The sequence below is a fragment of the Lotus japonicus genome, chromosome 5 (assembly GCF_012489685.1).
Source record: "Lotus japonicus ecotype B-129 chromosome 5, LjGifu_v1.2".
NCBI classification, from domain to species: Eukaryota; Viridiplantae; Streptophyta; class Magnoliopsida; order Fabales; family Fabaceae; genus Lotus; species Lotus japonicus.
The window spans coordinates 61,395,973-61,418,665 of NC_080045.1; the positions used below are offsets into that span (position 1 = coordinate 61,395,973).

At 36.0% G+C, this 22,693-nt stretch overlaps 2 protein-coding genes across 2 annotated transcripts; both read right to left on the bottom strand.

Moving 5' to 3' along the window:
• Nucleotides 1-4,426: 4,426 nt before the first annotated feature.
• Nucleotides 4,427-6,564, bottom strand: LOC130721218 (uncharacterized). The gene is made up of 5 exons (XM_057571980.1): nt 6,429-6,564; nt 5,739-5,818; nt 5,157-5,642; nt 5,003-5,058; nt 4,427-4,919 (listed from the first exon to the last, which is right to left on the bottom strand). Exons 2-5 carry the CDS (start codon nt 5,782-5,784, stop codon nt 4,731-4,733), a joined length of 777 nt encoding a protein of 258 aa, XP_057427963.1. The 5' UTR covers nt 5,785-5,818; nt 6,429-6,564; the 3' UTR covers nt 4,427-4,730.
• A 2,394-nt stretch (nt 6,565-8,958) lies between these two features.
• LOC130716992 (scarecrow-like protein 8) lies at nt 8,959-11,195 on the bottom strand. The gene has a single exon (XM_057567067.1). The coding sequence runs from the start codon at nt 11,098-11,100 to the stop codon at nt 9,184-9,186; it is 1,917 nt and encodes a 638-aa protein (XP_057423050.1). The 5' UTR covers nt 11,101-11,195; the 3' UTR covers nt 8,959-9,183.
• Nucleotides 11,196-22,693: the final 11,498 nt, after the last annotated feature.

Genomic DNA, 22,693 nt, shown 5'->3' on the forward strand with positions numbered 1-22,693 from the left:
TACCCTCATTTAATTGATGTTTCTCTTTCTTTCCACTATGCAACTCATTAATGATAAGTAGAAACTAAGAAAAATAAGTTGGGGTAATTTTGGAAAGTCAAGATAAATTTGAATAAATTTAATACTACCAATAACTTTCTTAAGGGGTGTGCATTGGTGGTTTGGTTCTTACATATAGGAACGGAGGAGTAATAACTAAAAGTTGTAACACCCCCTTTTTCCCATTGTTTTATTTTAAAACGTTTATCAGAGTTTAGAAACATATCTAAGGGAGTATTACACTTCTTTACGAAAACTCATTAAAATTAACACTGATTGTGTTTGAAAATTTATAAGTTCATATGCTTTTCAAAGAAAGAGTTATTTATGCCAATAAAATTTCTAAACCAGCCAGATAATCCTAAGATGCATAAGATCACTTATTTAAATAGGTTTATCTTCCATGATATTCCAATAAAATTCATCATACTCAGAACTGAATTTCATAAGCACTTCGGCCATCAACAGTACGACATCGCCATAATTTAGAAAATTATTCAACAACTTCCATAAGGAGAGGTTATAAAATCCTCTCAACAGAAATGCAAAAGTAACGTAAAATATCTACCCAGTGTTACATTACAGAGCAAGACACTTTATTTTATTATAATAATTATAATAATAACATAAACTAAGACTCTCCGAAGCTACTCCTCATGAGCCACATCTCTACCTCAAGTACCTGAGCGATGTCGCATAGAACATCATTCCAACAGAAGGGTAAGAACTTACATTGTATAAAAATATAACATAACAAAGAGCAAGTAAACAATTCAGATTCTGCTTTATAAACTCTTCACCTTTACTTTAAAATCTGAGTGATTATAATATTTGCTCTCAAGACAGTTTCACAATTCTTATTAATGTTTCGGGAAATTATAAGCTTTAAGAAGAATAATAATTCAACTTTATCACAACAGCAAAACAATTCACCAACAAATCACCAATCACATAAAACCACTGTAAACGTGAAACTTAGTGTGTGAGACTCTAATGTATGCATGTGGTACCAATTGTTAACCTTAGCGGTATCACCGCGTCCACTCCAGACAGTTAACCACCAATGAAGTCCACTCCATACTTCCAGAACCACGCCAGTTCTGGGACAAACCTCAGTTTTCCGATGAAAACCGACACGTTGCCTCTTGACTAAATGAAGTGTATTTCGTGCAAAAACTCATAAATTAAAACATGCAATTTGAGACCACTCCAGCCCCAAATATATAACATATTTTCTCACCAAATTCCATAACGGAAATCACACCAAAATTGCACAAAATAACACTTCAATACAATTATCAAATCATCCACTATTCCACTGGCAAAATAGCAACACAAAGTCATCAAATGTCTCATATCAATTACTAGAATCAGTTTCAGAATCAATCCCAGAAATAAGCAGGAACATAGCAAACTTGCAGATAAATCTGGTACTAAACGAGCACTCCAAAAATTATGAAAATTTTACTAAACATAGCCTTATACGTTAGCTTTCATACAAAATTGGTTTCATCCAATTTGGAATTTTGTAGAGAGAGTTATGCTCTCTACAGCACAGGCTGTTAGGGTGTCAGCGAGCAGAAACAGAATGAACTTGCAAATGATTCTGGTATTGAACCAGCAGTCTAAAAATTATGAAAATATTACCCAACATATACCTATGAGTTAGCTTTCATACAAAATTGGTTTCACTCAATTCGGAATTCTTTAGAGAGAGTTATGCTCTCTACAACACAGGCTGCTAGGGTGCCTGCGGGCAGAAACAGAATGAACTTGCAAATGATTCTGGTATTGAACCAGTAATCGAAAAATTATGAAAATATTACCCAAAATAGCCCTATGAGTTAGCTTTCATACAAAATTGGTTTCACTCAATTTGGAATTCTTTAGAGAGAGTTATGCTCTCTACAACACAGACTGTTAGGGTATCTGCGGGCAGAACAGAACAGAACCCAATTTTCCTCAGAATCTCAATTTCGCTCAAAATCAATTTTGCTCACCACATGCTAACACTCAACACAGTCTCTCAATTCTGAATTTTCAAAGAAGATGGGGTTCCTTCATGTTAAACTCAACATCTGTTATTCTACAATTATACAAGGTAAATTCAAACCCTTACCTCTTGAAGATCAAAGTCTAGGTTTTCTTCTCTTTTCTCCTCTCCTTGCTTTTCACGTGTTCTCTTTGTCTGCTAACTTCTCCAATTATCAAATTCTGATTTCTCTCTTTTTAATTCACTCCTAACCCTTAAATAGTCATACTAATGGGCCTCACTCTCAATTACTCACACAAAAACCTAACAGCCTTATGAAGGTATGAAAAACGGTAGAAAGGGGGGGTTTGAATAACGTTTTCAAGATAAAGCTTCCACCTTAAAGATTTTGACAAATCTTTCGAGAACTTAAGTGCTAAAGATAAGAGATAGAAAAGCACACAAGGATTTTATCCTGGTTCACTTGATAAATCACTCAAGCTACTCCAGTCCACCCGTTAAGGTGATTTCTTCCTTCTTAGAATGAAGGCAATCCACTAATCAGGTAAGAGTTACAACTGCACTTGAAACCTACAAGTGACTAACAATTACACTGACTTAGCTCACACTAAGATTCACTCTCTTAGTCTTCTCTAGGATCCGATCAACCTTGATCTCCTAAAGGAACTAAACAAACTGTTTATCAAAGAATTGTTTACAAGAGATTTGCTTCTAAAAAGCTAATAGTAAACACAATGAATTTCAGATGAAAGAAAGCTTAGAAGAATTTGAATTTGTCTTGCGCGTATGTGAATGCTTCTAGCCGCTTCTTTCAGTCTTCAGCCTCTTTATATACTCCAAGGATTAGGGTTGAGCGTTGCATGGAAAATGCTACCGTTGGAGGGCAGTTCTGGAAAATCCAGCTTCTGCTGTGTCTGAGACTGTTAGGTAGGTCGTCAGGAAGGTACAGTTGCTTTTGTACTTGGATAGCGACTTGACCTTTAAACCTAGGAGACTTCTGATCAGGAGAAAGCTTCATGTTGGAACTTGTGAAGCCGGTTGATCAGAGTCAGAGGGAAAGCCCAGATCCTCTGACCATTGTATCTTCTGATTCTGAACTCAGAGGGAAGTACATGGTCTTCAGAGTATCTTGCTTCTGGACATCAGAATTTCACTAATCAGCTTCTGGATCTTCAGAGTCTTCTACACCATCAGAACATCTGAACCTTCAGTGTTTCTTGGTTATCAGACTTTCTGGATCTTCAGAACTTCTAGTGACTGAGTTCTTATCAGAGCTTGTATAACTTCAGATCTTCTGAAGCAATTCTACTGTTCATACTGAACATAGATGTTGCGAAAGCGTTGCTTGGGTCACTCTATATGCACAGTGCTTCTGATTTGTGTGAGATGGAATTGAGGTCAGAGCCTGTAGACAGCACACTCAGAAAAACACGTTAGAGTACCATAATTGTTCATACTCAAAAGTTAACTTGTAATCATCAAAACATAAGAGTTGTACTACTAGATCAAAACTTGATCTTACACCTTATTTATCTAAATCTTATACTATATCATATAAGATTTAAATTATAATCACATATATCACTCAGATATAATTTAAATAATTTACTCACTCCATATATCACATAATCACTTAATTATCTAATAAAATCACATAATTCATCAAATTACCATATAGCATAATAGTAATTAAAATAAAATACTAAATAACCAAATAACGAAAAATGGGGTGTTACAAAAGTCACTAATTCTTTACAATTTTCATCTGTTTACTATAATTAATAATTAATAATTAAAAGCATATGGTCTTTTAGTAGTTGACTACTCTAAACGATCAATGAGCTCATGAGTAATTCATAATTCTAGTTACAATTTTCAACAGTAGGCAAGCTCAATGAAACCCACGAGTAATTCATTGAGCATTTATTGAACCAAAACAGAGTAGTTTTTTATGGAACTAATCAGTGATCCAATCAAATAACAATTTGTGTGTTGTACTTGTACTCGTGACAATTAGTATTTCTTATTGTGAATTAGTATTTCTTATTGTGAATTGTCAAATTGTAAACCTTTGAATACCGCTACCATTAGTATAAAAAATCAGGGGACCCAATATATACAAAGAAAACCTTGTGCAAATTGTCAAATTGTACCTAGCTAGCTACCTTGTCAAACTATGAGAACTGAGAAGCTGTGTTTATTTTTATGAATTCAATATCTTTTATGGTTAATGGAAATGGATTACTGAGACCACACATTGGCAGAAAACCACCAGACTGGAATTCCTTCTTCACGGAACTCCCACCATTACCCACCCAGATGGCAAAATCATTCATTGAAATGTTGGGCAGAATTCAGAATGAACCATGTCAACATGAGTGTACAATAACAAAGGAAAGAAAAAGGCATAAGATCATTCATTGAAATGTTGGGCAGAAATCAGAATAAACCATGTCAACATCAGTCTAAGATAACAGCTTAACAAACATTAAGGTCTCTAAAAAACACCACATCTAATGCCATCAGAGGATTGGCACAAAATATCTACAGTAATCAGAATAAACCATGCCAACATCAGTCTAAGATAACAGCTTAACAAACATTAAGGTCATCTCTAAAAATACCACATCTATTGCCATCAGAGGATTGGCACAAAACATCTACGGTAATCAACACTTATACATTGTTGCAGTAGAAATCAGATTTTAGACAATTTTGGTGTGTCCATCAACTTGAAATTGACTTCAAAGTCACTCCACAATGTGCTGCAGCTTGGTAATTTTGGACTCTTGCAGTGTACTGGAGAACCATGCTGAGCAGATAGAGTCTGCACTTCAGGTAACCACTCAGGCACCTCCTCCAAATCCAACAAGTATTCACTCTCAGACTGAAAAGCATGGAAAAATAGTTAGAAAAACCAAACACAGATCACACGCCAGAAGAAACACACACCAAGAATAACAAACTAACCTCAAGTTTTCTAATTGCAGGCTGTTCATAGGAAATTGTCATCTGATCATCAAAATCTGATCAAATTATAAATCAAAGCAACAAGTAAACATCAGCACCAGCCAAAATGCACAATATAAAAACAAAATTGAACTTGGTAGTGCTTACTGCTTACCATCCTTAAAAAATTGAAGCACATCCACAGTTTGAAACTGTGATTTGATACATTCCTCATGATTGTGCAAGCATTGTTCTTCAGCAATTGCACTAGGGTCTAGAGATTCCCCACTTTGTTTCCGGCTGTTTTTCTGCTTAACCTCCGGCAGATGTGGCTTCCCAGCGTTTGAAATGTCAGAAAGCGCTTTCCTGCTACCAGTTCGTGATTTCTCAGAAGCTTTGCTCACAGTTCTCTTGTTACTCTCAGGATTTCTTGCCTTAGAAATAGCTTCATCATTGATAGTGGGGTTTTTAGACTTGAGCAGTTTTGATGCCTGGCTAACAGAGGATTTCCCAGAGTTTAACAAACAATCAAGGGCTTTCTTTCCATCTACTTGGTTCATGGGTTTCCCTGCATTGGATAGATCACCAAGTGGTTTTCTTCCCCCAGCCCTGGTTTTCCTCTGCCCTGTGAAATCTGCCTTCCCAGAAACAGTTCCTGCTCCTGCACCATCATTGAAGAATCAGCATAAGCATAGTTAACACAAGCAATTGACAGTGAAACATGTTTAATTAAGCCAAAAAAAAACCAGAATAATACCATTTCCATGGACATTGAAGATTTGGTCATGAAATAAGCCTGCCATTTGTGCTAAGTCAGCAAATTTCCAAATGAATGTCCTGCATATATTGCACAAGGTTAGGCCACCTTACAAAACTTGTACATCTAAACTCCTATTCACTAGGTCCTTCAATTAGACAAAATAAGAATGTAAAAAATAATTCAAGAAACAGAAACAAAAACCCTAACATTTCACATGAATATTCCTAAAATCATTGCAGACATTTCCTAATTCAATAAACAGGAAATAAAAACCCTAACATTTCACATGAATATTCCTTAAAATGCAGATATTCAAGAAACAGGAAATAAAACAAAATCCCAAATATTTCACATGAATATCCCTAAAATCAATGCAGACATTTCCCCTATTCAAGAAACAGGAAATAAAATCCATAAATTTCACATGAATATCATTATCCCTAAACTCGATGCAAAAGAAACCCTAAGATTTCAATTTCCCTTCTTCATCTAGCAAATTTATTTTCAATTCAAAAACGAAAGAATTCTAGACATTCGAAACCTAGATTCTCCATCAACCCAACAGTGAAAGAAAAGAAGAATGCAATCAAAATCCCACTACACTGGTTCGAATTCAATAGATCATGCATGTGATTTGAAGAAACAACTCTTGAATCGAAAAGAAGTAAGAAGAAGAACGAAACTTACTGTGATAATAATGCTGAAAAGGAAGAATTGGAATTCTCTTGTTTCTCTGTGATTTTCTTTGACACTTTCTTTCTGTATTCGTTTTCTCGGTGATTTCAAAATCAGGATTTGGCAGAACTCGCACTATATATATATGTGGAAAGGGAATTTCAACGGTAACTTTCTTGCTTTTACGTTATTGCCCCTTATTAAGAAATCAAATTACGTTAATACCTATTCAGTTTATGACCGTTGCCTTTCCTTCCAACATGCTTGGGCTGAGACGGGCCGTTTCCCCCTTATGATGGATGATTAGCCTTTTTGTGATGTCGGGTACAAATGCATTTTTCTTCAATAAAAATATATTTATTTGATCAATTTGCTCTTTTTAGTATTCAATAATTTCTTAAAAAATTAATGTAAATTATTAACTTGACGATTATGGATTCATGACTATGGCGAGTTCATAGTCATGATCAACGATAGTCGGTCGGCATACTCGAACACTAGTGTCTACAATAAACATTAGTATGAGATACTTGAACATTGTTCATACTTCATAGTCATGATTAACACTAGTCGATCAGCATACTTGAACACTAGTGTGACAAGAGGCATGAAGGGTGTGTTTGGATGCACGTTAGATCAGGTCTGATCCACGTTTAAAGACCTCAAACGTGATTTTTTCATCTCCATTGATGTTTGGATGTTAAATGTTGATCCAATTCTGGCCCCAGAACCAGAATTGAATCCATCCTAACACAACAATTTGTTGCTTTAGCATCAATGTTGATCCAATTGTCCCCTTTCCCTTTTACAGATCCAATTCAAGTCTATCAGATCCAATTCCTGATAAATGTATCCAAACATAAATCACGTCACTCAAACTCACGTTTACCAGATCCAATTCATATCAGATCCAATTCTGGCCAGATCCAATTCTACTAACGCCGAGCCAAACACACACGAAGATCAAGAAATCAAAGCACTAATTTGAAAAAGATAAACTCTACCAAGCAAAATCAAAGAGAGAAAACTAAAAGAAAATGAAGAGAAGAAAGTAAAATAACACTCTTGTTATCTATTTCAACGGTAAAATATACAATTAATAGCTAAAACTTAATTATCTAGATGATTAACAAATGATATCATCCTAATAGAGAGAATATACTAGAAGCTTGACACTTAATAAGAGTATGCAAATTAAAGTTAGATTAATAAAATTGTAAACAATATAAAAATAAAGTGCATAAAGCTCAATAATCCATAATGCCCAATTTCTTTTTTTTTGACTTTCCAAATTGCATTAATCAGGAGGTAGAAAACCTCAAAACGGGTACAACACTCAGCATCCTGCTGTAACAACAAAGATGTACCAGGGGGATCAATTCCTACCCAAAAGTGATCCTGGTAAACAAAAGCTAACTTAGCTAGGTGGTCAGCAACTTCATTAATTTTCCTACTACAATGCTTTAAACTACAGCTATCAAAGAAGGAACTAAGGTCCTTGCAATCCTGGACTATGGAGGCCAGATAGTTGTTGTGGGGAACGGATCTATCCCAGGCTTGGACAAGTTGGAGACAGTCTGACTCCAGTTCAATAATTCTGAAGTTCTCATCTTTGGCCATGGTGATTGTCCTTCTAAGGGAGAGAGCTTCGGCAATAGCTGGTTCATACGCTACCAGGAGATGGAAAGAGCTTGCTATTATAGCTTTCCCTTCGTGGTTTTTGAAGATTGCACACCTAGGCTAGTTCCAGTATCCTCATGAACTGAGGCATTGAAGTTCGCTTTGAAAGTTCCAGGACGGGGAGGCTTCCAGCGGGGAGGGATTAGGGAGTTTTGGTTCGTATGTCCCTCTTTTGGCTCAGCTTCAGAGATATTCATGCTGGAAGCTTGATTACTCACTTGTTCAGGTGTTGTTCTTTTCTGATCAAAGACCCAGAGATTTCTTCTTTTCCAGATCGCCCAAGCCACAAAGAAAACCCAGTTTTGACCAATTTCCGGAAGTGAGGAGAGGGTGAGGTCTAGCCAAGAGCTCAAATCCATACCTTCTCCGAGATTGATGTGAAGACAAAGGGGAGAGAGGAACCAAATGGCTCTAGCTTCAGGACAGGTGAGGATGGCATGGCAGGTGGACTCCTGGGCTTCACCACAAAGGGGCAGGTCAGATCAGTGGAAATCCCTCTATATATACAAAATAGGAAGAAGCAGAAGTGCAAAACGTATCCTAATCAATGATGCACACGTATATCCTAATCAATGATGCACACACGAGTAAGCTATCCCTATCCACTATCCACAACAGATTGCCTTTTATTTCATGTTAAAACAAAATTTCTTATGAATATTTACACAAATTTTAATAAAACTCTTCTTATTTAATATCTAAATACAAAGACATACGGTGTGTATGCACAAAATTATCCCAAAATAAAACAATATCTCAAATTTTCTCTTCTATACCAAACTGCAACCAACTTGTTTCTTTCACACATCAAAGTGATGAAGATCTAGATAAGAGTACACGAATGAATTATAGGAATCATAAATGCTGCAACAAGTCATATAAAATTTATAGGAATCCAAACACATTTTATTTGCTTGTTTGGTGGAAAGAAAAGAGGGGGTGGGGGAATTTCCTTACAATTTTCCAACTCTATCGTATTTTTAAGCCTTTTCTTATGCCTAAGATAACATTAAAAAATTAAAATATACCAGAAACAATGTATTTATGATAATATTCTTAAAAAAAAAAGGTGGGTGAGTGAGTGAAATTAACGCCAAGCAGATGCGACGGTGAGAGTTCTCCCCACCCACCCACAGCAAATCCCACCGTTCTCTTCCTTCACCGTGACTCGGTTCTCTGCACCGAGTCGCGCCGTGATTGACTCAGCCACCCTCTGCCCCACCGGTCTCAACCTGAACCCAGCCATGCTCATACGCGCGCGCCATTTCCCAAACACCTCACACCGCTCCACGCGATCCCTCCCTTCACAAGCCACCGAGTTCCCCACCTTCCGACTCAGTCCTTGCTCGATCTTCACACGCTCCAAGCTCTCACGCGCCACCGTGGACTCAATAGAGTCAAACAACGCGCTGTAGTAAGAGCACGACTCAGTCACGCGCGGCACAAACGGCGCCGTATTAGTGTTCAGCTCCTGCTCCACCAGAGTAACCACGCGCGGGGATAGCGCCTTCACGCGCCGCAGAAGCTCGTCGCGGGGATTCTCCGTCGACACGCTCTCGTCGGGCATTCTGAAAAGCTTGAACGCGAAGTTCACAGCCAGCGTCTCGTCCGGTTCGCAACCGAGTGCCTCCCGGGTCAACTCGGCGAGTTTGCAACTCACCACCTTGAATTCAAACCCGATCCTGAGTCGTTCAGCTTGCTGACCCAGCATGTCACCCACCGTCTTCAACCTCTCGTCAGCTCCGTCTTCGGCAACTGCTATAACCTTCACCGTCACCGGTTTCCCGGCGAGACGCGCCGATAACTCATGCAGAAGGCTAACGTATTGTCTCCCATGCCCGATTTCGAAATCCACCACGCAGAGCTTCATGCTGGTGGTAGTGGTATCGTCAAATGCGGCTTCCAGGATTGCGAGGTTCGCAGCCATGAAAGCGACCTTGAAGCAGACGCTGTGTTCGAAGAGCAACTGGGTCGACTCTGCGTGCTCCCTGCTGAACAACTCCGCCACCGGAGGTGGATTTTCAGCCTGGTTCAGCCTCGATTTCAGCGCGGAAACCATGCAATCCGTGAACCGTTGATCCGAATTCCCATTCGGGTTCGAAGCCTGACCCAAACGTGATAAGATCTCCGATGCAGCCTCCAATTTCCCTTCGGAAATCGCCGATGCGGCCTCCATCAACGACTGCTTTGAACATGTGGGAGCAGGGGAAGCCATAGAAGTTATGGTTGAATTCGTCGACGTCGTTGAGGAAGTCGGCGACGATAAATCGGGTTTCCGGGTCGGGTTGTTCTGACCCGCACCAATCAAGCTTTGTATCGTCTCAGACCATTCAGAATTTGTGATCACAGAAACCGCATCACCTTCTTCATCATCATCACTGTCTTCCAGAAGCTGCTTTTCCAATTCCTGTAGACGGTGGTCCATCACCCTCTTCTCCGGTCCATGGGTGGTGGTGGTGGTGGTTGCTCCGTTGAGCACCTGCGAGAAATTGGAAATCTGGTACGGGAAATTAGGGTTTGTGGGATTTGAATTGGTGATTGGAAATGGGGATTGTTGCTGAGAAACGTTTGAGTGAAGGTGGTTATAAAACGGCAAACGCTGTGACGGAAACGACGACGTAGAAGAAAAAGAGTTAGAGAATTCTGGTGAGGAAGTGGAGAAATCGATTGGAGAAGCATGGTGGAAATTTCTGGGTTTAACAGAACGAAGTAGAAGATTGGAGAGAACAGGATTTTGAATTTGATTTTGATTTTGATTTTGATTTTGATGATTCTGGATTTGAAACTCAGCGAGGGTGCGTTTTCCGATGATTGATGGTGTTTGGCGCTGAGCGATGTGGGATAAAGAAGGGTCGAGAAAAATTGGAGGAAGTTGCTGCTGGGTTCGGTAGAGAGGGTGAAGGTTGTGTGTGGTGGAGGTGGTGGTTGTGAAGTTGTTGTTGTTGTTGGATCGGCCAGGGAAACCACCGTAGAAATTGGGGGCACCACCGCCCGGTGACGACATCGGCACGGTGGTTTGAGGAAATTAAGGAATAAAATGAGAGGTTTGGTTTGAGAAAACGCATGAGGTCTGGTGAATGTAACGGAGGAGGAGGTTTTAAATTTGATTAAGAAAGCGAGTAAAGGGAGTTTTTTTCTTTTTTGGATTTTTTTAATTCAAGTATGGTACGGTGAGGTGAATGTTTCTTTCGCGTAAGAGATAGCAATTTGCACACGGTGAGATCTGCACCCTTGGTTTTGTTTCCAATTCGGTATTTTCACACTTTCATGAACGGTGATGATGTGCCCCCAACACTGCACGCATTCCCCCTCTCATTCAATGACCCGTTTTATTTCTCGATTGACAACTCTCCTCGTGTGTGGCAACACCTGATGCTCGATCACGCGCTGGTTTAAACTTGTTAAGTGCGTAAACCCTCCTCCTTGGACATGTTTGGTATGTTGTAAACCTGATTATGTTAAGTACCATAAACGCCATAATCATAAATGGTATTATCTCACTTTCCTATATTGGTTTAAATAATCAAGGATAATCTTATCCAATGCGATGTCATGTCAGATTTATCTACAATACACAATATTAGTACCAAATAACGTATATGCAATTACGCACGCTTATAAAGGATTGTAGAAACTTATATTATCATATCTAATATCACATATCAACCTACCGTGCTGATGTTAAGAGTGGAAAGACAAGTCTTAGACTTAATGTGTGTTTGGATTTCAGTTTGCAAAACAGAGTTTGAGTAAAAGTGAGTTTGCAAAACAGTGTTTGAGTGAAAGTGTGTTGATTGTAAAGTGACTTATGTTTGGATGTTTTTATTTAAAAAGTTCGTTTGATAAATGAATCTTATTTGGATAATATTAGTTAAAAGCACTTTTAAATTGTGTAATTGCCAAAAAGGATATGAGTTAATGGAGTTAATATCACTTAAATTGATTCATTTCATTATTTTTTAAGTCTCCTTTAAAGTAATAATATTTTTTTAAACTATTGCCAGATAATATGAAATTTTAAAAGAAAATAAAATGCATTTTAGTCAGTTGAAAGTTGTAAACTTTAGATTAATCAACTAATTAAATCTTAAGTATACATGAACAATAATATTTGTTACGTTTTTAAAAAAAAGTTTTGGAGGTTAAATTAAATTATAAAACATAAGAAAAATATAATGATAATGATACATATTAATAGTTAAAAGATGTAAGTATATTAATATAATGCATGCGGTGATGATAGTGGGGCAATAATGTCACATAAAATGTTTTGGGTTTTTAAATATAGTATTAGAACTACAACCAACTTTTGTTCAACTGAAAAGTGATGATTTTGTCTCGTTGAGAAAACTGGCTTTTATGACCGTAACTCAGTTGAGCCAACTGACATAAAAATTTGCCAAACAAAAGGGCACTGCGTTATGTGCAGTTTGAAAGCACTTTGAGAGGGGCAAACAGAAATCCAAACATGCTCTTAATCATTAGGAAGTCGGAACCAACAAGCGTAACTAAAAGTAGACTTGGCCATAAAGATGTTAAGGCCAAGTCGATCAATTATTCACCTCACACATAGCAAGCATTGGGGCTATGGAGTGTTAGGGTGTTTGGCCCACCAACTGATCATTATTACGTCGTAATCCTCGTAGGATGACTAAGCATCCACAAGGATGAGTCATTCGCTTAAAGAGAAAAGTGTTTAGATTCATCGTTTGAGCACGCCAATAAATATCATTGAATGTGATTGCCTAATATTTACCCCAGATTATTAAGGTAATTAAATGATCCTCTTTATCACTTTAATTGTAATTAGAGCAAAACCCGACATATAAGATGTTTCTATATGCTTAATAGGACATGTTCATTTTACTAAAAAAAAATCATGAAACTTAGTTGTGGGTCTGACCGACAAACTTCCTTCCTAAGATTTTTTGTTTGTGAAGAGTTACAATTTCAAGAATTTTATCATGAATTTGATTAGTTTAATATAGACATAGTGAATTTGACATACTTTAAGAGATTAATCACTTAAATCGATTAGCTATTGCAAGTACTATTTTGGTTACTAATTTTTTAAAACATTAATATAAATTTGATATCATATACCATGGATGTGATAATAGTTATTGTAGAAATTAAAGTAAGATTTAAAAATAATGATCAAAAGGGGAAAATAATAATAAATGTAATTAATAATAAAATTTGAAATACTTCAGTATATTTATTTAATGTAAATAATGAATTTGGACAACTTTTATTTTGAAAATGAATTTGGACAACTTTTATTTTGAAAATGAATTTGGACAACTTTGATCTCTCCGATATAGCAAAAAAGTATATTTTTTAAAATTGAAATTATAAAATAATTCATTTAAATGTATACTAAATATAGCGAAAGGTTTTAAATTTTAAATTTGAATTTGAAATTCATTAAAAAAATTGAATTTAAAATAAATGTTTTTTTTTCTTTTAAAAGATAAAACAAATGTCAAACCTTAAAAGTCAGCTATTTCAACTTATCTAATTACTTATCTTGGAAGAATTTCACTCTCCAATGTAGTATGAAAAACTCACTCTTCAATAAGAAAATAGAGCAAATAGGACATAATTTCAATTAGAGAGTACAACTAGTAGAACATATTTTTTTGAGAAGAGTACTCTAATTTATAAGAGTATTGGTTGATTAGATAGTTAATTTTTTTTGGTACAAGATAGTTTTTTTTATTACAAGAGGAAAATACAAGATAATTAATTTAAATGTAAATATTGAATTAGATATATATTTTTTAATTATTACCAACATGTGGTTGGTTTAAGTCGTACATGCTTTGATTCACCTTAAGCAAGGTATCGAGTTTGAGTTATGTAAATAAAAAAAAACCTCCACTAAGAAAATTAACTCCATCATGATGTGGATGTTTCTTATTCAAACATTAATTACCTTCAAACTACATTTCTTAAAAAAATATTGAATTAGACTTCTAAGAATTTCTCTACTTGGTTTACTAAAAAAAATATTTGGTGTTGTGATTGTGGGATAAGCGCGTGGGAAATGTGTTGAGCAATGAATGTTGTTTGTACTTGTGAGGATGAAAATGTATAGTAGATCTTTATTCGGAAGTGATCAGGTGAGGTGAGGGGACAGTTAAGAAGCAATCCTAAAAGCCAAAAGGGACAGAACAAATATAAAAAACCATGTTGACGTGGACCAATCAAAACCCGCCTTCAGGGAACTCTGTTACCTCCCTCGTTGCTTTAACATCTCTCCACTGGATTCCATATTTCATTAAGTCTTTTTTTTTTTGGAAGGATATTCCATAATGAAGTCATTATCCTCCATCAATATAACATTTAGAGAATCAATTTTTTTTTTTATTCATTACGGGGCTAACGCCCAAAACTAAGGAAGATTCCCTCTAATATGAAGGGTATTATAAGAGTTAAAAAGCAAAGGAATAGAGATAAAGTCAGGGACAAAATCATAAATCCTAATAGGCAACAATAACCCCATGCCATTCTTTGCAAAGGCATCCGCTACCGAGTTTGCCTCTCTGAAAACATGCTTTAGATGAACTTGCTGGAAACAATTGAAGACCCTCTTGATATCTTTAACTAAGGGTGCAACTGGCTTGGAAGTAGGGCATCCTTGGTTAATAATGTTGACAGCGAAGCTAGAGTCTGATTCCACAATAATCTTAGTGAACCCCCATAGATAGAGCAATCTGTGCTCCATGGAAAATCCCCCAAAGCTCTGCCTGATTAATCGAGCAACATCCCAACAAAGCGGAGAAACCAGCAACAAACAAACCTTCGTGGTCTCTTAAGACTCCTCCACACGCAGCACGGTTGGGTGAGAGAGTGAAGGACCCATCGGTATTAATTTTGATCCATCCTTGTGGGGGTGCTTTCCACTTGATGAAAGTTGTTCCAGAGGCCCTCTGTTCAAGAGAATCTCCTGACATATTAGCAAGAGAAGAAAGAGAGTCCTGGGTCAATCTCGAAATTCTTCTACACACCACCGTAGTAGAGAGCCCAACTTCTCCAAAGATTAATTCATTTCTGGCCTGCCACAATAGTTGGATAACGATGCCAAACGTAACGTTCCAAGGAAGGCCGCTGTTGCTTTGCTTCGAGTCCAGGAGGTTGCTTGCCAACCAATCTTCTCGCGGCAGGGAAAAGAAGGTACTTCTAGCAGTAGGAGGAATGAATCGATTCCAGATTTCAGTAGCAAATTGGCAGTCCCTAAGCACATGTGTGATGGACTCCACCGTTGAGGGACATCTAGGACAGTCATCATTCTCGGCAATATGCCTCCTGACCCTTTGTTCATTCGTCAAGAGGATATTCCTTGCTATTTTCCATAGCAGAATTTTCCATAGAGAATCAAATTATAACACTAACTAAAATTGAACGAATAATGATTCATTTACACTTCACTTTCTTCATATCCTTTGCATAAGGTGGATGTGTATTTAGTTTGTAAATGAAATATTATTTAATGTTAAATCTTAGATAACAACATGAAGAGTACAAGATCAATTCAAGAATCCAAAACAGTGGTTGAATTTTGAAGGTGTTGATGGATTGGATTTAACTAGTTATAAAGGAGAAAACTAATTTGATATAATATTTTTCACTTACTTATTTTACTATCCAATTGATTAAGTTAAAAATTTAAATTCGATATAACCCAAATCAGTGTCTAAAACAGTTTGGATTTGTTCATATTTTTGTTTTCAGTCGTCCTAGTATTTTTAAATAAATATTAAGATATTTAACATTTGAATATGATAATTTTTTTTGGGTAAATAGATAAAATATTTCTAGGTCATAAAATAAGTTACTAAGATTTTATTATTTAATTTTAGTTTCTTACAACAATGCAATTTTGTGCTCGTTCAAGTAGCGTGGAGGACATTGCGTGAGGGTGAAAATAAGATTCTGAATATTTTTTCTCCAGATGGAAAATTGGGGACTGTAAGGGCGCCACGTGGCATGTGTACAATTCATCTGGCACTTGTATTCATCCTACCCCAACCTAACATCCTCCGCGCTATACCTTTCACTTGTCCATTATTTTTTCCTTTTCTAAATTGGATACCTCAAAGTCTCAAACCAAAATCACCTAATCGCTTATGCACGGTATTACTATAGTGCCTAATACCCCCTAATACACGCATACATTTTCTGGTCACAGTTATAGTAAAAATTAACTTTTTAGGTTCATCGAATAAATATTGTATGTGGTTATTCATACATCATAACCTAAAAAACTAATTTTTATTTATAATAGTGACCGGAGGGTGTATGTTTTTTTTTTATAGGCAATAGAAGCACGATGTTGTTACAGAAGGGTGTATGAAATAACTTGATTTCATAAGCATATTTACATATTACCAACAAGATTTAATGCAGCTGACGGTAGTTAGACTCCTTAATTAAAGCTTTGTCGGGCTTTTAAGTCTAACAAATGTAAGACTTAAGAGCTTGGAGAATTGTTTGTCTACCGAACCGCCATTATAGTAATCTGACCTAAATGACGACCTTCACCACCTATCCCAACTTAAAATCACTACGTTTATGCGCGAACCAAAGGGGCGCATAACGCTTGAATTAAATAAGCGTATGTAAACCCACATTCACTTACCAATCATTATGCTATTTAATGATGAATAAATCACATAACATAACTCTAAAGCAATTATAAATGCCTAATCATGTAATTATATATGTATTTGGTCGTTCTGGTTAGGGGTGGAATTGAAATGGCTGGGTGACTCATCGGTGGCCTATGTATACGACCTAGCCTACCAAAGGTGTGGCCTAGGTCGAACTTATCTGCTATAAAGGCCAGACTTAGGCTTTTTAAAAAACATGATTAACTAAAAATGCTAGATCTAGATTTACAAAAAAGCATATTAGGCCATTTACCTAATTATTTTTTTATTAATTATATAACCTTTTATATATAATTTTCCGACCTACTTATCCTTTAGTTGTGTTATTTCAAATAGATCTATGTTAATATTGTATCAAACATGTTGTGTTTGAAGTTTAGTTTTAATTTTAGATTCCATGTAGGGGTAGCATCCTGTGGTATTAATTTGTTGATAACAATTGAAAATAGAAATGTAATGATATATAGGTGTATACACCTTATAAGTTCATTGACCTACCAGTTCACGACCGATTAGCCCCAAGGCCTATTAACCTATTGACCTATTAGCCTCTTTATGAATATATTTTTAGGCAAGTAGACTTTCGAACATAGGCTAGCTAGATGAAGCCTCCTAAAGAATCTGACCAAGCGTTAAAATTTGGCCTACGATAGGCGACATTCCAAGGCTCGGTCTGCAAGTTCCGAATATAGGCCAGACTTATACCTCGCAAATTAAGCCTAGCCTAACCCAACCGATTTCAACCCCTGTTCTGATTAACCACTTGACTGACATTAATCATGTATTTATTTAGACCGACCATAATAATATTGGTTGTAAACTCATTTGGACCAGTGAAAATAGTATATTATACCTCTCCCATTTCGGATTCAAAAAACAAGCTGTGTATTAGAATTACCCTTGTTAAGTAATATGACTTAAGAAAAGAAGGAATATTGTCTATTACGGTCTCCAAGGAAAACTTGTAACAAAAGAATATGATTTTAGTTGTTATTTTGTAAAATGGATTGAGTTTGGAAAAGATGCCTGTTTTGTTACTATTATTTGTTATGGATTTCAGAAGGGTTAGTTGGATTTTAGAAGATTCTTACACATCCTTTTTTGGCCCTTTGCATGGACTGAGAGCCACACTCTTTATTGATGGTCACATTTCACAATCAACCCTCTTGCTCTTGGCAACTAATTGATCAAATGTGTGGCTTGATAGTGCAAAGCTATAAATATCCACTAATATACACGAGTGTTTGAATTTTCATTTAACTCAATATGAATTTATGTTAAAATTAACGTGTTAAAATTTTACTTATTCAATTCGCGTTTTTTTTTTCTTTTTCGGTAAGCTTATTCAATTCACGTGAAATTAAATATGACAAATTTCAACTTCTCTATTAATAATAGTTTAATACATTAAAATTAAATATGCAAAATTATGTATGTGTCGGCTCAAACGACAAAATCAAAGGTGCAATAGTAGGATTGAGTGATTAACTAAAGCAGCGTTTCAAGGAGTATGTTATGCCCTAAAAGGTGTTTTTGATGGTCAATAAAGGCAAAGAAAGACCCCACTAGAGGGGGAGTTGGGTTTGGCACCCCACCTATGGGGCTTGGCACCCCACTTTATCAAATACGGAATTTAAAGTTCCGTATTCTCCATATTGAATACGGAACTTAAAATTCCGTACTGTATTTAAGCATGCGTGTCACATTTTCAACCACTCATTATATACTAAAACAGATACGGAATTTTATTTTCCGTATTGATACGGAAATTTAAATTCCGTATCTATTTTAGTGGGGTGCAAAGCCTAAGGGGTGGGGCTCCAAACCCAACTCCCCACTAGAGGCCACAACTGAACTCAATGCTTTGGCCCAACCATTCAATTAAGATTGCTGCTAGGTTCCATTCACAGCCCCATACTAGTAGACAAATTATCCATGCGCGTGAGCGCGCGTGTTGGTTCACAATTTTAATTTCATTTCGGACATTAAAAGTTTATTTTAATTTATGTAATTCCAATTCCTTTTGAATAATGAACCTAATCAAAATCTGGTATCGTGAGATGTGAGATTGATATGGACCCAGTCCTATTAATCTACCTATGATGCTTAACTTTCATTGATATAAATATTGGACCTTCTGGGTTTGCAGTGGGGACAGTGGCCTTTCCTACAAGAAAAATATAGAAATAGATGGTACTATGAGAATATGTATATGGCATGCATGCAGTTTTATTCATCGTATGATCTATTGTTTGTAATTTTATATCCGTGTTTACACGGATTTTTGGTAAACAAATATCCTCTTAGTTCGACTAAAGGAAGTTTAGTTTTCAGGGTTCTTTTGAGAAAACGTTTTGCCAAAGTGTAGTGTGTGGACGGATGTGTTCTCGACAACAATAAACAACTTCAAACGAAGCTGGATTTTATTGAATATGAGTCGATTACAAAATAGTCAAGCAAACCAAAATAACATGAAAGCAAATTTCGACAAAACAAGCTACACATAAGAACTGGGAATTAACAAACTGAAATGCAAGGAAATTAAAGCGTTGGTTCTGCAACATACTCCTCCATCATCACGTTCTGCTCTCGAAGTCTCATTGATGCGGACGTTTAGAGCTTTTGGTGACTTTTCAGAGTTTTTTCGTTGGGAACCCCTTCTTCTGCTGCTGCTTCCTCTATTTATATTGTTCTTTCTGCCCATGTTCTTGGCGGTTTTCCTTGGATGCATGATGGCTTCGTGGGTTTTGAATTTTGGCGCCATACCCCACGTTTAGCCGATGGTCTTCGCACACGTGACTCTATTGCCACGTGGATGGTTCTGAGTCGCGGGCAACCGTTGCTATTCGTGGCATCGTGGGTGTACGCACGTGCTTGTAATCGCTTGTTATTCGGTAACTGCCTCTTCCATTAAGATGATCGAGATTTCTTCATCTTCTGAGTGTGTCGAGTTATGGCTTTTACTAACTTGTCTTTGAGGGACATCGTGTGCTGAGTTGCCGGCTTCGCCCAACCCCTTCTGTCGAGAAACCACTTTTTGCACCATGGTGTCGATAATTGTAATGCTTGTAATTTTGGCTTAACAATCCGCGATTAAATTGACCATAGTTTTTTTTTTTATCTTCCCCAAGTTGGGTCTTGTCCTCATCGATCTAGTCATATGCACTTCTTTCACTCAAGATAAGATATATATAGCTCCTTCGGTTAAACATGAATTTATGATCATTAATGTCATTTTACCTTATCACACAATGACACGCGTGTCTTCAATGTTTCAATTCGAAATTCCATAGATGTTAGTTTTTTTTTTCTTTTCTTTTTCACATAAAGATTTCAAATATGGAAAAGAAAAACCAATGTGATTAAAATAGTTGGTAGATGATTGAGAGTCATAAATATTTATAAATTCAAGGTTGGATTTCTAGCTGACGTATATGTAGAATGATTTGTTGAGAGAGCGCGGCAGAGTACAGATTTCAAGGCGACACGACATGGATTTTGAGGCAACAACGAAAAAGAGGGGGAGAACACAGTGGTAGCACAAGGTTTAGAGGTTAGGGTCTATCTAAAACCTAAGCCCGATACCATGTAAGATCCGATAACTATCACCACAAATTGTGTGTGAGGTAGACAATGTTATTTATAATATATAGGATAAAGTCACATATTACGTTTAAGGAATATTACATAATAAACAAAATAATATTAATAAAGGAATATCCAATAGAATATTATGTCTGTTTATTTCTAACAAATTTATATTTACTTAATGTGATTTTCAAGCCTAACTTGAATAGATTATTCATAACTGCCGAATGTGACCTTGAGAACAAAAAGAATATGAAAAAGAAAATAATGAACTCAGTTTTTATTTTACTTTTTTTAATCGAATGTCCTCACCGGTTAAAATAAACTATAATTATCCTTTCAATAAATAATTTTCTGAAATTTAAATGTGTGTCATCACCCTTGCGGGATCTATTTTCACCCTTACGAGTTCTGAGTTGTTTACCACACATCCTCCTGTTGATAACTCATGTCATGTCTTTTTCAAAACAAAAGTATAATTGTGTGTTTGGGTCACTCTTTGTAAACTTTGATTTATTTTTATGTCAAAACTTGATTATATTTTGAAACTGTATGAATTTAAATTGATGAAAAATATTGTAATATTAAGTGTGAGTAAATCTTATATTTAAAACTTTTAAATGTGTTGAGTAATTTATAAGTGTGAGTACACATCTAACTAAATGTGATTATTCCACGTAGTTTTAATCATCTCTTTTTACTCAAATCTAGTATGAAAGCCGATAATTGTCACGAATAGAGCATTGATGAAGACAAACTTCAGAAAACAATTGTAAAATTTTGAAGCAGATATCATTAGAAATTACGCACGATATGTTGATATCATTTCGCATATATAAATTAAACGATGAATACGTACGAGAATGTTTGGAATTTTTTTTCCTTTTCAAAATTCTGGAGTTGCCGGACATGGGGAAGAAACTTAAACTCCAGACATGAGAAGTTGAGCTTGCAGAACGACCTTTAATATTGCAGAAGCCTGCAATAATATTATGTTATGGCCTGAATTCTGAAACTCCAATTCAATTCAATCTTCAATTCGAATACCAATTTGCCCCAACATTGCATTGCTGTCATCAATCAGAAACCGTACGTACGTAAACCTAATTATTAATCCGAAACAGTAAAAGCAAAGTATCCCCTGACAAAAAAACTAATGTCAATGGAGAAAAAGCTCAACATATTAATGGTAAAAAAAAAAAAATTCTTGCTAACAAGTGACCTTAATTTAAGTCACGAGTTAAAGAGTAACAAAAAAAATATTTAATAATTAAACATACGTTTAATATATTAATAACTTGAAAATTTGCACATTCCAGAGGTGCTGGCCAGATTATAGTGTTGTCGTTCAAAGTGAATTCGTTGAACGTGTGTTTTTGGTACGATAAGTAAATTTATGTATATGAAGAGGGGTTCTATCATGGGAGAATAATCTCGCCTACTAGTGAATAGGGATACTCGAGGAAATAATAATTAAAGCAGTTCGCTTAAATATGCTTTTAGTTTACTTTTTAAAGAGAAATCAAATTGACTCATTGATTTTAAAATTCTTTATAATCGACTCTCATGATTTTTTAATCAAATCGAGTTGAATTAGTGATGTATTATTAATTTTAGGCTAAAAAACATTTTTGGCCCCTGATGTTTCAAGTTTGTGCAAATTCTGTCCCTATATATTTTTGTCGATGTTTCTACCCCTCATGTTTTCAAACAGTGCACCGTCTACCCCTCCGTCAGGGGTAGACGGTGCACTGTTTGAAAACATGAGGGGTAGACGATACACTGTTTGAAAACATGAGGGGTAGAAACATCGACAAAAATAGAGTAGGAGCAGAATTTGCACAAACTTAAAACATCAGGGGCCAAAAGTGCTTTTTAGCCTTAATTTTAACCAGTCAATTGTTAACATAATGAGCCTAGTTATTTGAGTGGTGATCACATGATCATATCAATTTTAATCTTTGTAAAATATTTAATGTAATCACATTTAATCATTTTCCTTCTACATGTGATCACACTCTAGCCGACTAAACTCACCATGGATTGTTAAATGACTAAAATTGATGATACACTTTTTTTTGAACAAGATGATACATTATCAATTGTACTTGATTTTGCATTTCAAAAAAATTGTACTTTATTTTGATTTGATTAAAAAAAATATTAGAGTCGGTTGCAAAGGATTTTAAAGTGAAGGTCTCAATTTTATTCATAATAGACAAAAAAATTATTAAAGACTATATAGTTTGACAACAACAATATATATGATCCAAAAAAAAAATACAGAAATGAGGGGAAAATAGCCTTTTAATAACTACCATTTCAAAAATATTC

Coding starts and splice junctions, on each gene's coding strand:
- LOC130721218 (XM_057571980.1), bottom strand. CDS start 5,784: ATGGCAGGCTTATTTCATGACCAAATCTTCAATGTCCATGGAAATG. Junction 5,643..5,738: donor CTTCAATGTCCATGGAAATG/GTATTATTCTGG, acceptor ATGATGGTGCAG/GAGCAGGAACTGTTTCTGGG. Junction 4,920..5,002: donor CTGCAATTAGAAAACTTGAG/GTTAGTTTGTTA, acceptor CATGCTTTTCAG/TCTGAGAGTGAATACTTGTT.
- LOC130716992 (XM_057567067.1), bottom strand. CDS start 11,100: ATGTCGTCACCGGGCGGTGGTGCCCCCAATTTCTACGGTGGTTTCCCT.